At 34.7% G+C, this 23,494-nt stretch overlaps 2 protein-coding genes across 10 annotated transcripts in view; one reads left to right on the top strand and one right to left on the bottom strand.

The window, feature by feature from the left end:
• LOC150097850 (tyrosine-protein phosphatase 10D-like) overlaps positions 1-14,672 on the bottom strand; it is a 501,687-nt gene extending 487,015 nt beyond the window's left edge. The window contains exon 1 of the mRNA XM_090406609.1: positions 14,076-14,672. Within this exon, the coding sequence (XP_090262735.1) occupies positions 14,076-14,672 (597 nt within the window). The remainder of the gene's footprint in view (positions 1-14,075) is intronic.
• Positions 1-23,494, top strand: part of GABPI (zinc finger DHHC-type palmitoyltransferase GABPI) — a 281,497-nt gene that overhangs the window by 1,149 nt on the left and 256,854 nt on the right. For 6 of the 9 annotated variants that reach the window (XM_090406034.1, XM_090406031.1, XM_090406032.1 and 3 more), the window contains exon 2: positions 11,702-11,853. The exons of 2 other annotated variants lie outside the window; for them this stretch is intronic. The gene's annotated coding sequence lies outside the window, so the exon portion shown is untranslated. The remainder of the gene's footprint in view (positions 1-11,701; positions 11,854-23,494) is intronic. One more of the 9 variants, XM_090406027.1, reaches the window with a different exon arrangement.

Below are 23,494 nucleotides of genomic sequence, written 5' to 3'. Positions count from 1 at the left end.
AGCAGTTATTTGAGCCAATAAAAGTTTATTTATTTATTTATTTATTTATTATTTAAGCTCCAGCGTGATATTTTACTGATGACAGAATGCTAATTCTATTTGCATGAATATTCAGATTTTTTTTTCTCAATTTACAAGGAAAAAAATGGACTGAGTCGTCTGGCAAATGCTAGTTCAACTTGACAGATAAAGAAATTGCATTATTTAAATTAAGGGGATATTAAATCCCACATTGTTTTAAAACCGAATAAGAAACTCAAAGATTGGAATCAGAGAGTTTCATGCCGAATATAGTATAATAAACTATAAACGTATCTGCGACTACTAGCGTGAGCTAATGCAAGTAGTTCAAGTACGTAGTACAAACTCGGGCAACTCACAGCAAAGGTGGTAAAGTTCTGATCGCTATTCATGGTATTTTCCATAATGTAAAATATCTACCATCTTTGCTACGAGTTGCCCGAGTTTGTACTACGTACTTGGACTACTTGCATTAGCTCACGCTAGTAGTCGCAGATACTTTTATAGTTTATTATACTATATTCGACATGAAACTCTCTGATTCCAATCTTTGAGTTTCTTATTCGGTTTTAAAACAATGTGGGATTTAATATCCCCTTAATTTAAATAATATTTATATAGCCGAAATGAAGCCTATTGGCTCTTTATATTTAAGTAAAGAAATTGCAGTTTTAGTGGATAGGAGAGAAAAAAAAAATAGGAGTGAGGAACCGTGATTGCGAATGATGGGTCCTGCACCTCATACCTTTCACCTCGTTTCTATGAGCTTAAAGTGGAGAATTATTTTAGTTTTTTTCTTGAAATTATTTTGTGTTTCATGTGGATCAAAGCATTATTCCGATAACAAGGAGAGAGTTGAGGAATTAGAGGTCTGGGATACTGCATTATGTTGATGTTAATAAGGTCATTAGATATGAAATTTGACTACAAATTTTAAAAGAACGCGCACTACTCTACCGTGATTCCAAAGCTAACTAAATAATGAAGTTCAATCAAATAAATGTAAATCAGTGGAACGTCAAATTAGAAGTATCAACATGATGATTAAGATTTGAAGAATAATTTAATAATTTCACCATAGGTTTATAAGGGACGATCTTATTTTGCTAATGGGGTACATTTTATAACAAAGGGTAATGGGATTACAGTGATACTGCTGGACCTGGCTAAGGCCTTTGAAAGGATACCACATGGAATTCTAATCCGTAAACTGCAACATATGGGAATGGATATAGAGTTGGTGAGATGGATGGGTGGGTGGTTGATGGAGAGACATCAGAGAGTAGTTTATTCAGGAGTAGAATCCAAAAGACGGCCTGTGACTAGTGGTGTGCTGCAGGGTTCTGTTCTTGGACTACTGCTGCTTAATTTGTTCATTAACGATATAGGGAAGGATCTAAGAGGAACGGTTCATTTGTTCGCTGATGATGCAAAGTTGGATAGGGCAATAGTGAATGCAGAAGATGTCAAAATCTTGCAGGATGATTGGGATAGATTAAAGTTTAAATTAAATTAAGGGCTAAGGAGAATGGATGTCAATTTAATGTGACAAAATGTAAGATTATGCATTTAAGGGTGAAAAGATTAGCAGCAGTATACCACATTGGTGGAACTGTACTCCAGGAGATTGATGAGGCCAGGGACTTGGGAGTGTTGGTGGATAGGGAGATGACGTTTAGGCGACACATTGCAAAAGTGGCTAAATTAGCTCATCAAATCACTTGGTTGCTGAAAAATACTTTGACGAGCAGAGACAAGCAAGTTATTGTTCCTCTGTACCGAGCCTTGATAAGACCTCATCTCGACTTCTGTGCCCAGATTTGGTCACCTAGGTTTCTTCTTGATGGGGAGGAGTTGGAGAGGATCCAGAGGCGAGTGACCAAGATAATAGCAGGTCTATGGAATGAACCTTATGAGAACAGATTGAAGATTTGTGGGTTGCAGAAATTGGTTGATAGGCGGAAAAGGAGAGATATGATTGAGACATTAAAATTGCTGAAGGGTTTCTATAGGATTAATTCAGAGGATATTTTTGAGATAAGGACTGGTGGTGGGAGAACTAGGGGACATCTATGGAAGCAGGGCAAGAGTGTGGTTAGCAAGGGTGTTAGAGCTGGGTTCTTTACTTTTAGAGTGGTGAATGAGTGGAATAAGCTGCCAGAGTCTGTTGTGGGTGCTATGACAGTGAATGAGTTCAAGGCAAGGTATGATAGATACTGTGAGAATATCGAATAGTTGTGTGGACAGGATGTTTAGAGCCTCCCTCGATGAGTCTAAGGACTCCCTGGAGTCGCCCGTAATAATAATAATAATAATAATAATAATAATAATAATAATAATAACATCAACAAAAAGACTAGAGTGGTAGGCGAAGAAACTGCGTATATTGAAATATTTCAGTATTTCATAAAAGGATGATAGGGTGTTTGTGTTAAAACTGTAGTAACTACAGTTTCTTGTATCATATACCCAACCACCAGAAAACCATTATATATTAGATTCCAGTAGTCAACTAGAACTTTTTTTTTTTTCAACCAGTTACCGAGTTAGTCAATCTCTGCCACAGATTTGTGCATAAAGGAACAAAATCTCTGAGCAGAAGGAAAACAATCACTGTTTGAGGTAGGAAGATATTTAACTCAGGACAGCACCTGAATTGGTCAGCGTGGAGAAATACCTCGTTGCACTTGGCTATGAGCAGTTAGCAGTCCTTCTTAGTATGACAGGTATTACAATAAAACAAGTAAAAACCAAAAGAAGAGAAAAGGCAATTTAGTTTTGAAGATAACTGTATTCGCAAAAGCAACTTGCTTGCGGTTCTTTTTTTTTTTTTTACTCCTGTTTTCTTGAATTCAAAATACTCTCCCCATGTGGCATCTCTGCACAGAAAACTATTGTTTTTATTAACATTCTATTAAAAAATATTAAGAAACGATACAGTTGTTTACTGTGTAATATTGATAATTTACTTTAAATTATTGAATAACAAAAGTTCAGTCATTTAATTGAATAAAATCGTACATGAGGTACTTTGATCAAGCTATCACAAAAGGCAGTGTCTCAAAATTTTATTGGCAGCTTTTTCTTATATCTTCAAAAGTCTTAGATGTTAAGGCTTTGTAGCCTATAAAAAATGTTCATGCCATTTTTTATAGGCTGCAAAGCCTATAAAAATGGCTTTGTAGCCTATTATCCTGTTAGCAGAGTGTATTGTGCCCAGTGGCGAATTCTTTATTACTTCTTTCTCATTAATTGAGAAAGAAGTAATATTTATTTGTTAATAAATGCATGCATTTATAAGCATTCCATTTAGGCTTTTATTTTTGTAGATAGAAGACGTCTTAAGCTTGCGCGGCAATAATTGAGCTTTCCGTTGTGTATCGAAGGCCGATGCTTGCTCGTCTAGTCAAAGCTACCATGACTTGATCGGTTATAGGAGCTTCCAAGTCCTCGTGATTTCATGCGCGCGCATAGCCATTTCCGCTCCCTTCACGTCGTCTTAAACATAATGCTATACCCAGTCAAAGTAGCTGTAGCCAGTGAGCTTCAGTGAGCCTTTACAAGTGTGCGTGTTGCTTGGGAAAATGAAGTTACAACCAACTTTTTATGACGATGTTATTGACCAGTTCATAAAGAAGAACCGTTGGGTAGAATTTGTATTCAAGTAGCTAAACTGAAAAAGAGAGAATATCATTTGTAAAATAAATGTTGTATTTGTATGATTAAATGTACATACATTTCTAAATACACATAGTTTTAAATGGTCAGTAATTCATTATTCCGCTAATCAGACTTCAATCACACCTCTCACTCCCTGAATGATAACAAGAGCAAGCGTGAATTTCAAGACCAGCATTCGCCCCTGTTGTGCACCTACTCTCCAAACAATAGTCAGTAGATTCGAATCCCACAATGGGCATGAATTGTTGGTGAATGCCTTTAGATGAAAGATTATTTTCATTACCTGGTGCGATACTACCACTTACTAGAACCGGACACAGTTCGAAAAGCGTATCACATTTTTTCTCAAGAGCAGGATTTTCGGATCATCTGAAGTCCTCCTATGGTGACATGTCACTAATGTTTTCTGGATTCTCAATTAAAAAAAAAAAGAAAAAAAAACCTTAATATCAGTCACCAGGGATATTAAGACGTTTATGATACACGTTAAGCTCAAGTAATCAAGTAATGGAAATTATTTTTCCTGGAATAAACTTTGTTGAGGAATCTACCCCCACCCCCCCCACATTTTTTGCCTTTTAGTTTCAAAAGCTGTAGTATCCAGTACAACGAAAACAACATCTACAGAAAGAAAATAATGATTAGAATACCCGAAAACGGGGATTAGGGTCGTAAATAGGACCTTAAAAATAATTACGAATGCACTACTGAGATTAGTTTCTTTTTTTAAATGATTCTTGGTCTTAAGAACACAAAACTCGGCGACTGCTCATCCATTTTAAATGCTAACAAAATAATTAGCATTTTATATTACGAAGTCGGTCTGTATGCGTATTTATTATTACGTTTTTTTATTATTTTTATTTTAAATATAAACTTTAGTTCGTAAAAGTATTTTCGTTCTCATCTCTTGCTTCCGACTAGGATTCCAAAAGGTAGAAGTTTTGTTATTTGTTTCACTAATATTATTCAGTTTTCCTCCTCTTCCTCAAGCATGTTCTGATATTCAGTTCCTTCCAGCACTATGTTTACAATATAATCCATTACCTTTTAAAGGAAACAGTCACGAAACTATGCTTAGGTAACTACGTATTCCCATCAACAAAATCATGAGGTTAACAAACACACAATTATTTTTTTTCTAACTTTTTTTTTTCCTAACCAAGAAGGTCAGACAAACTTAGAAAGTTTACACTAAGCAATAGAAGTTTCTGTAGACTAACCTACAAAAACACATATGACACTTCCCTTGAATTGTTTCGACAAGCTCAGCACTGTACCATAACAGAATGACACTTCCTGTTTAGGAAACTATTCTATCCTTTATTATGAATCAAAATGTCCCAAATTTAGTAAAACGCTGTAGTCATTTACTACGCCACTCGCTTGACGCATAATGAAAGAACGAGATAATTATCATGATAATAATTGCATTTCATTTACGCTGGAAGCACTTCCGAATTTTTTCAAGAATATTTTTATATTTCTCGATTCCAATAATTCTCATAATTTTTTGTGATATTTATTTATTATTACTTTACACATTTTATAAATTTTTTCTCATTTACTGATTTAACTTTTTTTCTTTTTCTTCCTTCTTTCTTCCGGGACATAAGAATGATTGGTAAGTGACTCGCATGACTGCAAGTAGTCATGGTTGCTTAAATATAGGGCAAAGTACATAGATTAGGAAACTCTGATCGCACTACAGTTCCGGAGTTTTATAATTGGAATAGGGATAGATATTTAAGTACGAATGTCTCGTTCTGTAGGTCAATTTGTTAAATATTCCATAGTAATTATATTGTAGTGCTCCAGTAGTCTAAGAAAGACAGTTGATGAGAATATGTTAGCTGTCTTACTACATTCGTTTTACCATATCCTTCATTACGATATTTTGTTTCACGGTTTACATGTGTTGTTGTTGTTGTTGTTGTTGCTTTATCATCTAGCTCTCTGAACCGTGTCATGAACATCTCACGGTAGAGCAGTGAATGGATCTGTTCTCATTTAAGGATACCACGTAGCAGAGTTGAGGGTGCTCTGAGTGAGGAGCTTGCTTCCGGCAATAAAACTGACAGTCTCCAAAAAACGGAAATACAAAAATTAAATATTAAAAAAAAAGTTTTTTTTTTTACATTTAATTTAGATAAATAATAATTACGGGAAAACTAAGCGAAGTTTCAAATACTAGGCTCTGTCAATTTGTCGAATGTTAATAACGTAGATTTGTCACAAGTAATTCATGAGTATAATACTGAAGAATCATATTCAAAATGAAGTGCCTCCCCCCCCTCCCATGCCAATCACTGTACTACATGCAGTAGAAGTTTCAGTCAACTTTAATCCATAAAAGTGCATCTTAATAATAAAAAATCAACAACGAACCCGAAACGATTATTAGATATTGCAATGTTATGGACTTTATAATTATTATTATTATTTTTAATGTTGGGCCCATGCAAGAGAGGTTGGTTGATCAACCTATAGTGCATTACTACCGTATATGGGTAGTGGGTTGGGAAAGGAGAAACTTGTTTACATTTGATTTAAGAGCCTGTATGTTGTATTCCTTGGGAAATACGTCAGGGGAAGACTGTTCCACAGTAAAGCAGTAGCAGTAATGAATGAAGAGGAGAAGAAACTTGTTCTGAGGGTTTCAAGGTGTACTCTGAAGAGATATTGGGCGATAGCTACACGTGTTCCAACGAGCTTAGTACTGAGCGGGGGAATTATTGATGGTATTTCAGATAAACATTTGCCATGGGAAAAAAATGTATTAGGTTGGAGGTCAAAGATAATATTTATAGAATTCACAAGTTGCAGAAACCAAACGTCTCTGCAAAAGTTGGGAGAGTGAGTTGGTAAGGGATGGGTCATTAATAAGTCTGATTGCTCTCCTCTGTACTGAGTCAAGCATTGTGAGAGAGCTCTTAGGAGTCCCACTCCAAATGTGAGAGCAGTATTCGATAGTTGGGAGGATTTGTGATTTATATAAGGTTAATAGCTGTTCAGAGGTGAAGTAACGTCTTGAGCGAAAGAGAAATCCTAGTTTTTTTTTTTTGAAGCTGAGGATGCAATGGTTGTGATGTGTTTATACCAGGAGAGGCTTGATGTCAGGGTAATTCCAAGAAGAGAAATCTTATCTTGTCTGAAAATATGAGTGTAATCAAAAATAATACTGGGAGAAAATGGTTATTTTTTGTGAGAAATAGGACTGAACTTGGTTTTACTAGCATTGAAATTGACGATGTTATCTGAACCCATTAGAAGATAGCTTGGAGGCCAGAATCAAGGGCAGTGGTTGGTGTTCCGTAGGGGGAGTGTGAGTTGTGAAAAGTAAGGTCTATCAAATGAAAGGGAGGAGTGCAATGTACTGTCACCTGCAAAACTGTATTGGTTGGGGTCAACTGAAGAAGCTCATTGATATACAGAAGAAAGAGCGTTGGTGAGAGAACAGAACCTTGTGGAACCTCGGAATTAGTTGGATGGTGAAAGGATAAGTAAATAAGGAACCTTCTATTATCACACATAGTGTGCGTCTAGAGAGAAAGTTGGCAATTCAACTGCAGAAGTCCTGAGACAGCCCAAATGATGGGAGTTTGCTTAGTAAGGCTTTGTGCTAGATCCAGTCAAAAGCTATGGAGATATCAAGTGCAACCACTTGAGATTTGCCAAACTTCTCCATGGCATTTGTTTAGAGATGGATGATGTATGTTAACAGATCTCCTGTTGATCGGTAACGACGGAATCCATACTGGTCGCCGTTTATTAGCTGGGTGCCTTCAAGGTAGTGTAGGAGTTGGGAATTGATGGTTTTCTCCATTACTTTAGATAGGACTGAGATGAGTGAGATAGTTCAGTAGTTAAGTGGAAGAGATTTGTCGCCCTTCTTGGGAATAAGATGGATATAGGCCAATTTCCAGGATGTGGAATAGATACCAGTGGAGTAAGAAAGTATATACAGGAGGCATAGGACAAACGTCAGAACCTTCAGCACAATTGAAGGAATCCATCGTGGCCAGGAGACTTTTTTTGTCTAATTTAGACAATAATTTTCTGATCTCTTTTTGGCAAAAGGATACAGGGGCATTGTATATTTAGCAGCTAGAATGGTTGGGGACAATTACCATTATCGGTAATGCCTGCATTGGAGGTAAAGTGTGAATTCAGGAGATTGGCTTTTTCTGTGGGTGATGATACAATGGAAAAGATTAGTAAATAATGTACGAACATTTAAGAAGTTTTGATTTTGACACTGACCACGAAATATTAACTGCCAAAGTGAAGATAAAATTCAACAGGAAAATAATATCAGAAAAGAAGAAAACATCAACCTATCAAAACTAAAAGATAGCTCAAGCAGAAGTCGATTTTTAGAACAGATGTGCTTGAAATTAAAACCCTCCATCTTCCAGAACAGCGGAAAATACTGGGAAGAAGGAAAAGAAACAGTGTTATCAATTGCAAAACACACTCTAGGTACCAAACCCAAAATAAACAAAGAGTGGATAACCCAAGAAATCGTAGCTACAATAAAAGAGAAAAGAGAGGCCAAAATACTTGTAAACCAACAAAACAATGAAGAGAATAAAGAAAAATACAGAGCACTAAAAAATAAAGTTGATAACCTATGCAAAAAAGCCATAGAAAAATGATTAGAAGAAAAAGCTAAGAAATGCAAAGAAACATACCAACAAAACAACCTTAAAATCTTCCATGATACTGTAATAGAAATTACAAAGGAATTCTCAGCAAAAGCAGTAACAATGATAAACAACAATATGACTGAAACCGAGAATATTGAATATATAAGAAAAATCTGGTCAAACAATTTTAAGACTATCTTCCACCAAGGAAACAAAAATACAATGCCAACAATAGAAGAAAATAATGACCACCCAAAAATTTCACAAGAAGAAGAAGTTAGATACGCAATAAAACAGATGAAAAACAGTTACCAGGTACCTTTGGTACCAGGCATTGATACTATCCCTACTGAACTGTGGTCATATGGAGGCAGCATATCAATAGAATATTTAACAACCCTATTCAATAAAATACTACAAACAGGAGAGATCCCAAATGACTGGAGAACTGGAAAGATCATCCCAATATACAAGAAAGGAGACAAAAGAGACTGCAGAAATTTCAGACCAATCAATTTACTCCCTCACACCTATAAAATATTCATAAGAATTATACAAAATAGATTAAAAACACCTATGAAGAAATGATAGGCATAGAACAAGCTGGTTTCCGAGGAAACTATCCAACAATAGACCAAATTTTCATATTGCACCAACTAGCAGAGCTCAGCTGGGAAGACCATAAAGAACTATATTGTTGTTTTGTGGACTTTAAACAAGCTTTCGATAACATCAACAGAGAAATCCTTCTTAAAATTCTACTAGAAAGAGCAGTAGACAAATATATAATACAGTTTCTGATAAAATATTACTCTAAGACAAATGCAATAATTAAAAAGGGCACACTCACAACAGAACCTATAGAGATCCAAAAAGGAGTAATGCAAGGATGCCCATTATCCTCATGCCTAATTCAACATATATCTAGAAGTTGTAAAGATGGCAATAGACAATGAGCCTGGAATCAATCAATGGTTTAAACATAAATAATATCAAATATGCAGATGATCTCGTCCTTCTTGCAAGAACCTCAAATGAACTACAAAAGTTGATCAACAAGCTAAACGAAACCTGTAAAACATATGACATGACAATAAATATACAAAAGACAAAAGTGATGAAAATAGGAAGGAACAAAACTTCCATCTCAGCCACCCTAAACGGATAACAAATAGAACAAGTAGACAACTTCATATACCCTGGATCAAAATTAACAGAAACAATAGATGAACTCAAAAATCAAACACAGAATAGCAATAGGATGGACCACCATGGGAAAATTACAGAAAACCTGGAAAACAAACAAGATATCTAAGCAAGCCAAAATCAAATTATATGAATCAATAATTATACCAACAGTCATCTATGGAGCAGAAGCGTGGACAGTTAAGAAAAGAGAGGAGAAAAACTACTGACATTTGAAATGAAATGCTTAAGAAAAATAAATATAACAAGTTGGATAGAAAACAAAACAAACATCACAGTCAGACAAGAACTATTGTATAAAAAGACAATAATAGAAAAAATTAGAAAACAACAACTGAGATGCTTTGGACACACTGTACGCATGGACGCAGACAGACTTCCTAACGTCCTGACCAATTCTTTTCCAACTGAAAAAAGAAGACCCGGAAGACCAAGAATTATCTGGCCTGAAATTAATAAAGAACATCTCGGGATGCAGAACATATAAGGAACTTTTTCGAACAGCAAGGAATAAAGAAGACTGGAAGATCCTGCTCAAGAGAAGACTCAGCCCGTCTTAGACGGAAGAGAAGAAGAAGATGATACAATAGAACCATCTGGGTATGATAGGGGTGGGAGTAGTGTTGGACAAAAGTTACTTTGTCCCACACTATGTATGGCGATCAATTACTTTGGCAAGAGACCAAAAGGCTCGGCTACCGTTTGGAAAGGCTGTAAGTTTCCTACTTTTTGATTTTTCAAACTCTGTTTAGGAAGCATTGATAACTTTCTTGCATCTATTTCGGGCTTGGGTATAGGCCCTTAAGGAGGATGGTGTTCTTGATGTAAACCAGTTGGGGTATACTTGATTTTTCATTTTTACAGCCTTGGCACATCTTTTGGAGAAACAGGGTTTAGTTAGAGGACGGCAGTTCAGAGGAATGTATGTTTCCATACCAGTGAGGATTACTTTAGTGATACGTTCGGTGCATATGTTTGGATTGGAAGACCAGAAACAATGGTCCAACTATGTGAATGAGGCATAAAAGTCACGGAGGCTGTCCCATTTTACACTGTTATAATGCCAAACTGCTCATTTATGGGAGTGGCTGTGTCTACGTGTCGTTGCATGGGGGGAGGTAACTGATAGTATGCTAATCGAGTGTCCCGTAAATATATATTTACCAATATACCCATCTATACCTCTAACTAATATATAAATTTAAATATAACATAAGGATGAAAAAAAATCATACTAGAGCTCAACCTGCAAAGTTTGACTCTGGAGCAGAAATAACTTGTCCTGCTTTGTCGTGTAGTTGACAGTCCAGTTCGTCAGTTTTACGGGATCACATACCCGAAATTCTGAAAATCGTCACAGATCCGCATTGCGTTCCCCGCCTACTAATTGGACTAAGAAGGTGTGGTTGAATGGATAATTCGGCCACTCATATACATCATCTTCAAATCCTTGTGATAACTATTCACGGGCTAGGAAAGTATCTAAACAGTGAACCTTACTTAACAGGATAAGGTGGTCATTCGTAATCTTGCATAGTAGAGTAACTTGTTTTATAGAATGAAAAAACTTCCGTCTTCGCCTAAGGCGGAAGTAGCCCTGACTGAAAAGGTCTAACAAATTTATCCGATTAGTGGCAGGATTTGAAATGAAGTCTCTTATCCAAGTAAAGTACTCAGCAACCGGCGAAGATTATTATTATTATTACATCACCTCCAAAGAGTCCAAAGACTAATCGAGGGAGGGCACCTACTCTACAACGCTCCGTCTCCACCACTCAATCCCCCAACTACTAAGATATACAAGGTGTTTCAAAATTAGCTGAACGCTTTTTCAAATATTTATTATTCAGTAAGTAGATTTTATATGGAGTCTCCATAGCTCAGTTGGCATATACAGACTATATGTAGCACAATTATTGGAAACTGAAGACAAATGGAAAGAAAACGACTCTGCATAATGCAAAACAACTCACTCTCTCTCACAGGCAAGCAAAAGAAGTTTTACTGTAGCGCCAGATACAATATCTAACAGCATGGGCGTCCGCAGAAAATTTTCCAGGGGGTTGGGGCGCAAAGCTTGGAGACAAATAATTACATCAATAAATTTTTATTTAATTATTTAATTTTTTTGTTTTTTTTCACAGGTAGATATCGGAGGGGGGCATAAATTCCCCGTCCTCCTCTGTGGACGCCCACTAACAGCCCTAACAACCTATTTCCAATTTTCCGTTGGAAAAAAATAATGGTCACATCTATTCATAACGCAGTCATTGGGTGCCGAAACCAACTGATTTAGGTAAAGTAAATTTTCAATAGCAAATATATAAACTTGAAATCAGAATTGCATTTGAGATTTTCTATATCATTAAGGTAGTTCCCAATAGTAATTTCAAAAATAAAATTTAATTAAAAACAATCAAACCAGAATGCCATATACGTTTAAAAGTTAGTAAAACGCAGAAGGGACATGACATAGCGTCGAGCAACGTCTGTTTGAAGCGAAACGCTGGATGTGACACTACTCGACATGAACATGTTAAAGCTACCAAATCTGTGAAATACACTGATATTTTCCATTCTACTTCATTCAAAAAAAAAGAAAAAAAATGCTGGTTGCGACTCACTAACGAGTCGCGTCCCCCAGTCTGAAAAACACTGCTGTAGACTATTTTCTCTTATCTAGGGCACACCACGACTATGGAGTGACACTGCGATTGTGTCAGTGCATCGCAGATAAGTAATTATATTGTAAGTTCTTTTAACCCTGTGTTCTCTTATCATGGAACTCATACGGACTTTTTTTTTTATGTTTAACCTGAAGATTTATTGTGATTCAGATTTTGACTGTTAAACTACGATGCCTTTTCTATTTATTGTAATAGTTCCACTTGTTTATTCTTTTCACTTTTTTTTTTATCTACATCATTCGCTAAATAAATAAACATGAATATGTAATATATTGAAATTCGTAAGATTATAATAATAACCGTGACAGTTCCTTTACCAATTGATTTAGACTACATGTTCATATGAAAACCAGTTACTGAGCAATAAATATTTGAAACTATTCAATTCATTTCGAAACACCTCGTGCATGTGTTGTTGCCGTTTTCTTCAATATTTTTATGACATTAAAGAAGCTAAAGGGAAAAAGCGGAACGAGTATAGAACTATATATTAAAAACAAATGAAACACAATTAGTTGCTATTGCAAATGATGTTATATTAGTAGCTGTATCAAGAAGATGAACTTTAGATATATTTTTTTTTATAAATTTAGTATATCTCATTTCATGAAAATATTAGTAAATAAAACAATTATTATAACCATAGTCAAATAACCTGTTAGATGTAAGATGGAAAATGCAGAAAGATAAGTAATAAAAACAAACTAACGAAATAAATTATTTTAAGAATAGAAATCCTTTCTAAGCAACATTCTAAGCTTTAATGATGTTAGTAAAAACATTTACTTAAAAAAGATACAAAGATACGAATATATCAGACAGTAATAATACCAATAGCACCAATGCAGTCGAAATAGCGCATATACTTCCAAAACCCTAGAACGGCAAATGTAACGAAAATATCAAAATACGAAGTGGGGGGGGGGGTTCTGATAAACATCTAGAACAAAAATCATATTAAAGCAACTGATATAACCAAAGAAAGAACATGCGAGGATATAAGAACGTAAGTTACCTTCCTAACTCTGCTACTAGCATGTCCTTTCTTGTGGTTATATCAGTTGCTTTAATATCATTTTTGTTACAGGTGTTTATCAAAACTTCCCGGCCCCTGGTAGGAGAGCAATGTTTAAAATTCGAATAGCAGACGAAAATAATCAAAATAATATGAATGAAACGGAATGCAAATATGCTTATTCCGCCATTTCCAGAATGATTGATAGCAACTTATAAATATGGCAAGAGTCGAAAAACTAGGAGGAATAAAGGTACCGGGAAAATAAATAAATAAATAATAATAATAATAATAATAATAATAATAATAATAATAATAATAATAATAATAATAATAATAAATAACTGCAAATAAATAAATAAAGCTGCTATCAAATGGATAGAGTGTGGCGAAGGTTTTTAAGAAGAGAAAAAGAAGAAATTAGAATGTTTGTATATTTATTTAAATGAATTCAAATGTAAATATTATTAATCATGAATAATATGAGCTATTGATGGGCATACATTTATATGCTATCTTTTCTTGCGCTAAGCCCACTCTTCATTCGTACTTGAATTCTTTAATATTTTCATAGTGTTCCCTTGCAACAGTCGTTGTATGGGAATACATTTTACGCACGCACTCACAATCTACTTTTTTGATCTTTCTGATAGAAATTACAAACATTCGTGGACTAAGATATCGAATACTGATGATCAAATCACAAGACTTTGAAACAGAAAAGAAACTTGTATGCCCTGCCAGCTAATATTTCTGGATGACTGCAGAAGTATCAGGTCTGAAAAATCCTCAAAGCTCACCGCTTTATAAACTTACCGCATCGAGAGCAATCCATCGATGGTTCCCTTCGTTTTCTTTATTCACAAGGTTCATCCCATTCTCTAAAATCGCATTAAAACTGCGAAGATCTTCATTGTGATTCGAATCGATTTTAACTTCACCATCGGCCTCTGACAACATTTCCTGCAAAGCATGAATGTATTCGATTGCCCTGTGAAGAGTTTTTACCTTTGAAAGACGTTTGGTCCTATTTTCAATAGGCACACACTTACGTAAGCGTGCAAAGGCTGTATTTACCGCTTGTACTCGCCGGCGTTCGCGGGCATTTCTTCGAGCTACTAGGTGAGGCGGTTTTTCTCGATGAGGGACGTGCTTGTAAGCCGATTTTCCCCCACACTTTTTTGGGAATTTCTTTTTGGTTTCACGTTGCTGTTGCTGACAAAGATGTGAAGATTCCAGCGAATAATTTGCTGACTGGGGTGGCTGAGAAAAGTTCTGCACACAAGGGGATTCAAATACCTTACGGGGAATTTCTGAAGGATTTGATTGACACCAGAAATGATCAACAACGGTGTTCGAATATAAACAAGCAGATAAATCTTCGTTTTCGGCAGGAGATGACTGATCCGACATTATAAAGAGACTGGGAAAAAAACTTGTACATCAGCAAAGATTTCCTTGTCTTTCTCCAAAATATACAAGGAGGAAAAGAATCATTATGCCATCTTTAAGCATTTTGGCTTCGTGTTTTAAGTTCAGTTATATATTTTTCTTGTTCAAGAATATATATAAAGACAATATACATCATACAGTATTTAGATTCTCCGATCACAATAACATTTGCAGGGGTCATTGCACAAATCTATATTAAAGATGAGCTCTTGATATTAGCAAACATTTTTTTTTATTTCTTGTTTGTTTTTCGCTTTTGCCAACGGCAGACGATCGTAGCAGAGCAGTGAGTGGCGGTACAGTTTTCTGCACGTGCCCCTTGTTGCTACTCTTCACCAATCAGAAACAAGTATGCTTACATCGTCAGGTGGAAGTTGTTGCTTTCGTCATTTATTTTCGACGTAGAATTTATTAGAAGAGGGATGCATAATTAAAATTTATATCTGCTTGCATCAGATATAGATTTAAGATAGTTTAATGCAGCTTTTGAATGGCAGTTAAATCTTTTAAGTATTGAAGAATTTTAAATTACTGAAGTTAAGAGGAAAATCTATGAAGCATTTATTTATTTATCAAGAATTTTAGTGATATATAAATTAACTTTCATATGTTTGGACTAACGGCTTCCTTGCTACTAATCGCTTTAAAAATTAACAAGTTTAATTAAGTAAAAGCTTTAATGAGATGAAAGCACATGATATTAAATCACGAAAAGAAAAAAAAAGCTCAGAAGAATTTAATATGATAACGTTTATATTATTAAACATGGATATATAAAAATAAAATGATTAACAGTGGTAGTCTTAATCTCTCTCGCGCGCTTGTTGTAATGTTAATATAGTATAACAGATGTGTACCTAGACTCGTAGAACACTAATTCATTGAATATTCCATCTCCATCTGGTTTTGTTAAAGCGGTTTACTTTCTAACTTCATTCATTATTATTTCCAACGAAGACTTCGATTTTAAATCATTTACATTAGTCACGTAAATGCATTCAACTGATGTATTATTCAAGCATTACCAGAAGAACAATTTGGAAGAATGCATAGGAAAGTGCCTTGTTTTTATATTTTTTTCCAAAAAAAATATAAAAACAAAAAAAAAAAAAAATTTTCATTCCTTTTCGTAACCAATTTGTACATCCTTAATTTTATTCGTCCTACTGCACTTACAATTTCTCTCTTATGTACTATTACATCCTTTTTAGCACGAGTGTTTTTCTTATGCAAAAATTCATAATAGAGAAGATGAACAACAAAATAGAGAAAGAGTAGCTATTCGAAGAGTGATCAAATAGCGATGAATTATATCCTGTAATGAACACATGTAAATGTAGTATTATCATTATTTTGATGATGATGATACTGTCCCTATGGCCTTTGCTTTACCGTAATTAGAATCAATTCCAATTATGCAGAAATATGGAAAGCTTCAAATTATGAAAACTGTTTTTCACAGATTTGATAATTTGAAGTTTCTTTCCAGGAAATGGGAATAAGACTAGTGAATGCTGAAGTAACTCCAGAAAGCAGTATAATATTGCGAATATGTGATAAAAGCTAACTGCAGTATAAATAATTACACTTATTTTAGAATCAAAAATCGTAAATGCAGTGGGAAAACAAAATGTAGAAGTTATTTTTATAGACCAAGGGCGACTGTTTCGCCTTTAATGTAATGATTGTCTTACTGGATATGTTTTCAAATTAAAAAAAAAAAAAAATTAAAATTTGTTGTTATAAATTATTATCGTTAAAGAAAGGGTGAAACTTTCATATATTTCATTTTGAAAAACAGAGATCCAATAAAATCGAAAAACGAGATGTTTTAAACTGGAAAGTAGAACCATCTTTCTTAGACGAGAGCAAAACTGGCCATTTTCCTGACGCAGCTGTCTTTTGTTTTCTTTGCACGCTAGAATATTATTATGTTACACCTCCGAGGACTCATCGTGGTAGGACACTCCACCACCTACATATTTCGTCTCTACAGCCTATTAATAGTATCTTTGTTAATTACTTGTAATCTCTCTCCGATTTGCCTGTTTACAAGATGAGAAACCTAAGTTCATCATCATCGTCACCTAAGTTTCCTAGGGAAAAAAACCTACTACCACCATATGAGGTCAACTAAATCACCATTAAGTAAAAATTCGATAATGATATTCTATCTCAAGTTTTTTTTTTTTTTTCAATCGAAGAGCTCACTATCAAATTATTCTTTCAGTTGCGTTATGGAGGCGCTAATAACGCTATAACTAGTCCTATGGAAGAAAAGAAAACTATATGATTCCAAATGTATCCATTAATATTGTCAGGGAGAGCTCAATACTTCGTGACACTGTTTTTCGGTTTTTAGACCCAGTTCTGTCATATGATAGGGAGTGATTTTATTTAATCATAAAATCATTATACCCACCCACACATGAATAACATGTTGGTAACGCGTAGTAATTCTTTATTTTAATACTAAGTTCGAATTCTCTAATTCACCAAAGCTACAAATTCATCCATGTAGTGACTCCATTCTGGCTTCACTTACTTCAAGAATCATAATTATCATGATTTCTTTGCCTCTTCTTTTAGCGATAAGTGTTGCCTTATTTTATTTTATTTTATTTGTATTTGGAAATTATTTTAGAAAAATGCATACAGCTTTTAAAGACCCCACCATAGTTTACGTAAATCTGTTTTTTCGATTTTTAGTTTCCTATTTCTTTTATACGTTATAAACACTTCTCATAAATGATGAAACAAATAGACATTTTCTTCCCTTTCTTCAGCGATACGTAAGGACTTGATTTTTGGGCCAGTGGAATATTGTGCTGTCATATGAAACAGAACAAAACGAAATCTGTATTGGAATGCATGTACGATATTCAAAGAATAAAATTCTTCTTCTCTCTCTTTCATGAACGAATAAATAGTATTTAACTGCTTATTGTAATGATATTTCATTAATCGTATTTTACTTATTCCTGTAAACATTTTATTAATGATTATACTGTACAGTATATGGTTGTTATAATTATTAATTATATTCGATATTATTATGTTATCAAATATCTTAAGTTTTAACGATTCACAAAATCATTTCGATACAAAATTAATAACGGAAAAAAACTCACGTACAAAGATTATTTAATAGTATAATTTTCGCCTGTGTGTCACAGGCATCTTCAGTACATTAAGTATATATAACTTCTTCTTTTCTATCTAATGGTTATAAGAAATGCTTCATTAAAAGAACTTTGAGTAGTTTTAATATGTCTTCCTCTTCAAACACAGAAGAAATAAACGCGCATTACTATCCCTTATGTACAAGGCATCAGTGAACGTATAGCAAAAGTTTTAAAACCACTGAATATTTTTATTGCCTTTCGACCGTTTAGAAAAATCTCCACCTTTCTCACTTCTCCTAAGGACAAGCTTCCACATCTTAATCATCCAGGTGTCTACCAGATTCCGTGCTCTTGTGGATCTTATTTCGGACAAACGGGAAGATCTGCCTCTATTCGGCTAGAAGAACACCAATCTTATGTTGAATACTTTAAACCTGAAAAGTCTGGACTTGCAGAACATGCCATCTTCACTAGACACAGAGTTCATTGGGGAAAGACAAGAGTTTTTCACAAAAGTCAGTTTCTCATGGAACGCCTTTATAAAGAAACGTGTGAAACTCTACTTCATTCTGCTAACTTAAACAGATCCGACGGCTTACGTCTATCTCTTTTATGGGAGATAGTACTTTACAAATCAGCTAATCTTTCCTAACTTTTTATTGTATTAATTTTTTTTTTTTTTTAGGAAAGTTATTGACCTTTTTTAGTTATCTTACACCAGCTACTTAGGTGGCGCTTTTTTGGAATTGTCAGTTATTGTTTAATTTGAGCTTAATGTACTGAAGATGCCTGTGACACACAGGCGAAAATTATACTATTAAAAATCTTTGTACGTGAGTTTTTTCCGTTTTTAATTTTGTATCGATATGTCTACTCACGGTATACCTCTTTTAAAACTTACAAAATCATTTGGAACTATCATCAAATAAATTAAAGTTCAAGGTTTTTATGAGTTCTCCCTAGGGGGCAGGACTTACTTAATGCAAATAAAATGGTGAATGGAATGAATTTGTGTATGTGATTTTTCTTCCTAAAGTGGGAAATATCAATGTGTAAGTATTTAGACACAGTTATTTTGATTTACTATGACTTAATAGTAGTAGCAGTATTAATAATAACTACTATGACTTATGTTTATGTCGAAAATATTATATGAAATATCGTTTGGCTTTAAAATCCGTCTTATTGTAATTTTTAGTATAGCTGAAGGTTTTTTTAAGATTCATGGTGTTCGTATGCACCAAGCCTGACTGTTTACAATTTTTAGACAGTTACATAATATTGAAGATGTACTATGCTGTTAGGTTTGGTTTGGATTACTACTGAAATGACTACGGCTGTGAATCAGTGTATTAATATGTTTGTTCATTGCGTGTGCTCTCCGTATTGCCTATTTTATGGGAAATACTCCGGTTTCTAGAGTAAACCATGCTGTTAGGAAGCAGTCACAAACATACAGTATGAACGATACAAAAACGTGACATTGAACACATAGTTTATAAAGTATATTGTATTTTTATCTATAAAATTTGTTCTTGGGAAATCAAAAATTCTTTCTATTTCTATTTATCTATAAACATAAACAAATTTGTATTTATATAAATACATTACAAAACAAAAAATTTGTTTTGTAAAATTCATATGTGCCGCTTTGAAATAAGGTAATCATTCTTGTCACTTTTCACAGTATCGCCATTATTAGTATTATTATATAAACACCACCCGGAGTCTTAGCGACTCTTCGAGGAAGGCATTTGTATATGAGGTATGATGTGTATCATGTTCACGCTTTAGAAGGACCCGCATATCACGAACACAAGGAAAAAAAAATATGAAATAATAGTTAAAAAGATAAAATTTTCAGAATCAGTCTAAGAATATGAATACATTTTATGGAATAAATATATAATTTATGAATGATATCTATTTTGCTACTCGTTCAAACATCCCTACCCAAGAGAACACCTAGACGTACGCAATAATAATTAAATTTAGTCATGTTTGGTATTTTATCAACTTTCAGTCACATAAAAAAAAAATAGCTTTACACGTTTTTCGATTTTTGTCGTGAAGGTATATTTGCCCTGAGTCCCGCTAATGTTAAGGAAGGGCCTGATTCTCCATTACTTATTTCAATATTTGGTTGTTTCGCGTGTGTGTATTTTAAATATTCCATGGAGTTTTCTTGCAATTTTTTTATTGAAAGATAATAACCAGTCACCAGTTGCAAACATTCTATTCTAGTCCAACCTCTTTATTTTTAAAACTAAACTCCACCTCCCAAGATTTTAATACTTTGTAGCATTCACTCATCGTGAATGAACATGCAGCGAATACTGCTAGCTCTTAGCCACTTATTAAGGCAATAACCAGTTGCCAGTTGCAAATATTGTATTCTAATTTAACCTCTTGGTTAAAAATAATAATAATAAATAAAGAACATGTGGCGAATACTGCTGGCTTAACCACTTTGTAATCACGCCCATTATTAATCAAAGGAGGAAATAAAATAACATACAACGAAGGGGGAGAGGGAGGAATACGGCAGTTTATGTCGGTGTGCTTCTACTGACATCATATCTTTCATCAGTAATTATTTGAACTGAGTTTAGAGACACCTGAAAGGCACCAGTCCAACTTCTGCACATCATTATTATTATTTTCTATTTATTTTTAGCATAGTTGAATTTGAATTCACTTTATTGCACATCACTGCGTTTACATGAATTGTAATTCAATGAAAATCAACGAATGACACTGCAGATAATAAATCCTATATTTTGATTCTGAAGGCAGCTGGGGTGAGATGCATTGTTCAGTTGTCGTAATATTCAAACACCAAAAGTGCATTGTTCGCCTGTGCCCGCAGGCGGACAGGTGGGAATAAACTGTTTTCCACCGCTGAAAGAAACGAAAAGCGGTTAGGAAGTGAGACGGCAGCCTGTCTTCCACGCCCACGGCATATATGACGACTTCAAATCACAACATGAATGATGCTGTGCACGCGCCTACAGCACTGAAAGTTCCGGTGCGCGTGCCTGATTTTAATTATCTTGATTTAACGTAGCAGCTGAGTGTGTAGTGCAGGCCTCAGCGGGTGTTAATTATGAACGTAGAGGCTAATTCGTGTTTTCGTAAGGGCTCGTCCATAAATTACGCAGCACTCTTTGGAGTGAAATAGAGAGAGATTTGCGATGTCTGGTAATAACGAAGAAGACTGTCTAAAAATAGGTTACGTAAGAGGGGAAAAAAAACCTCAGAAATTCTAGATTTCAATTTTTCCCCCCACATTTGGTTTTCTATTAGTTTGAATAATAAAAATCAGCATGGAAGAGAAGTATATTTTCATTTCCCTCCCTATTAAAGAACTGAATGGTTATTGCTGTACTATTTGTTGTTCAGAGTTTAATTTGACTCAGTTTTTTTTTTTTTTATTATTATTTTCAGGCTTAAGTGTCATGCGATTAGGTATAGTAGGATGATGCTTTTTTTTTTTTGTCGAACAAGGTGTACTTTGTTTCGAAATAAAAATTGAAATATGGTTTAATAAGGAAATTTGAAATTTGTGTATGTGTGCGTGCGGGAGCTTATTATTTTTGTATTAAATTATATTTCTAAATCAAGCCTAGAGTAATCCCCAAAATAAGGTCCATGCCTATTGCAAGAAGAGATGAAGAAATTCTGGTAATTATTGCTTATGAGAAGAATGAAAAATTTAGAATGGCGTCACGCTTGGCCTATTAACAGAATCGGATTTCTCAAGCATTGTAGAGCAGCCCAGGTAGTCCCACGTGTTGTAGAATTAAGAAAATTTTTCGGTCTCTCGGAGCTAAGTCAATAAATCTTTACTTCTGTATGAGCGAATGATTCTAAAAACATTCTACGCTTCACGATGAAATCGTTTCAGTATTATTATCAGAATTATTTACTTTTAGATTTGCCGAATCATGGAATAGAGTTTTTAATACTACCCGAAATAAGCTTAAACGAAAATTATTTGATCACTTAATCAGCCGTTTCTCCTCATAATCGTTTTCCGAATAAACGCTAAAAAATTAGTGGTAAATGTTACCGGCCGGCTTCGGGAAGGGTTACGTGTTTTTTCTAAAGGCTAGGATTTTGCATAACTCAACAGAGGCGTACCCCGATCATACGGTACGTTAGGTTGCAGAACATCGTTGTGTGGCGTATTCCGTCGCATATCAAATCACTGCCCCCCCCCCACCCTTATAGATGCATGTAATGGTTTAATAGTGTTTTTAGCAGTCTTATATGTATGCAAATGGCGTAAACAAAGATTTATTTACGTCATATACAAGAAAATTTTAGAATACTTTTCGCAAACGTAAAAGTTATTCTGAATAGCTTGGCCTAAGGGAATACGCCAACCAGTTTAGTCATCAATCTGCACCATTAAAGGTTCTTTTTTTTTCCCATTTCGACAATAAGATTGCGTTTACGGTTAACTGTAGTATTAACTAGTTATAGCACTTTTCACTTTACTTACAACTTTAACTTTGTTTTTTCCAACTGTAATAACAGTAGCGTGAGGCATGTTTAGTATGCAGCCTATTTCAGTGTTCTATGCACCATCGTCACTAAACTTAATAATTTTAATCTCCGTGTGTAATGTAACAGGTTTACGCAGTAGCGTAGCTGGGGGGGGGGGGGGACGATTCGCTCCGGACAGCACTTTATCCTATACGTCATTTTGACTTTTTGCAGCATTTTTGGTGTGTATTGAGAGGAGTGGCAAATTCAGGGACCGCTCCGGGCGGCAAAAGCTCTAGCAACGCCACTGGGTTTACGCATCTTCTTTTCACTGCAAGCAACAGTACTCTTACTTTAAATTTTATATACTATTATTACCAACACTAAAATAAAATATTAGTTGATAATTCACAGCGAAATACCAAAAACTAGAGAGATGTATCAAGCAACGACATCATAAACAAACAGTTTACGAAAACTACGTACCAGCCCACACTTCGTAGAGACGAACTTGGCTTTGTACCAAGAATAGTCCACTCATGCTGAACGGGAAAAAGAAATAAAGGATTTACGAATTGGTCACCAACACGCGAAATCACATACTTTATACGTAAATTTTCCAACTGTTGTACAAGCAAAATAATTACCACTCTAAGAACTAGGATTTTCATAAAAAGAAAAGCTAATTTTCCGACTTACAATAATAAATACTCATCCCACGAAACGCATTGATTACCCTATTATCGGAATGGATTCTCCTTCTTTTGACATGCGCAGAAGTGTCGAAGGGTCTCGCATCTGTGGGAGTACCACCGTTCATGTCGCTAAAAACCGTTCGTGTAAGTGGACTGTAGTCATAATTGAAACACGTCGTATGAGCAAATGCAGAGTCATAAATGGTCATTGGTCATAATTGCAAACCGTTGTAACGCGAAGCATCTTAAGATAGTACTGTATTAGTTTTGCCTTTATTGTCTGCGTAATATTTAACATGGCATAGTTAACACAAGAGTTTGGTTTGAGGCCTTGCTGATTCTCTGTAGAATTAAACCTCCACATCCTAATATCATACTCGGAGTTTAAAGAGCTTTGTCGTTCTCAAAATAAATAAATAAATAATAATAATAATTTCGGCGTCACAAAAGCCGTTACGGGAAAAGCAATAAT

The sequence above is a fragment of the Typopeltis vanoorti genome, chromosome 16, assembly GCF_054136105.1.
Source record: "Typopeltis vanoorti isolate ZY-2024b chromosome 16, IOZ_Tvanoo_1.0, whole genome shotgun sequence".
Classification (NCBI taxonomy): Eukaryota; Metazoa; Arthropoda; class Arachnida; order Uropygi; family Thelyphonidae; genus Typopeltis; species Typopeltis vanoorti.
Note: the sequence above shows the minus strand (reverse complement) of the source record. Positions and strands in the feature narration are given on the sequence as shown.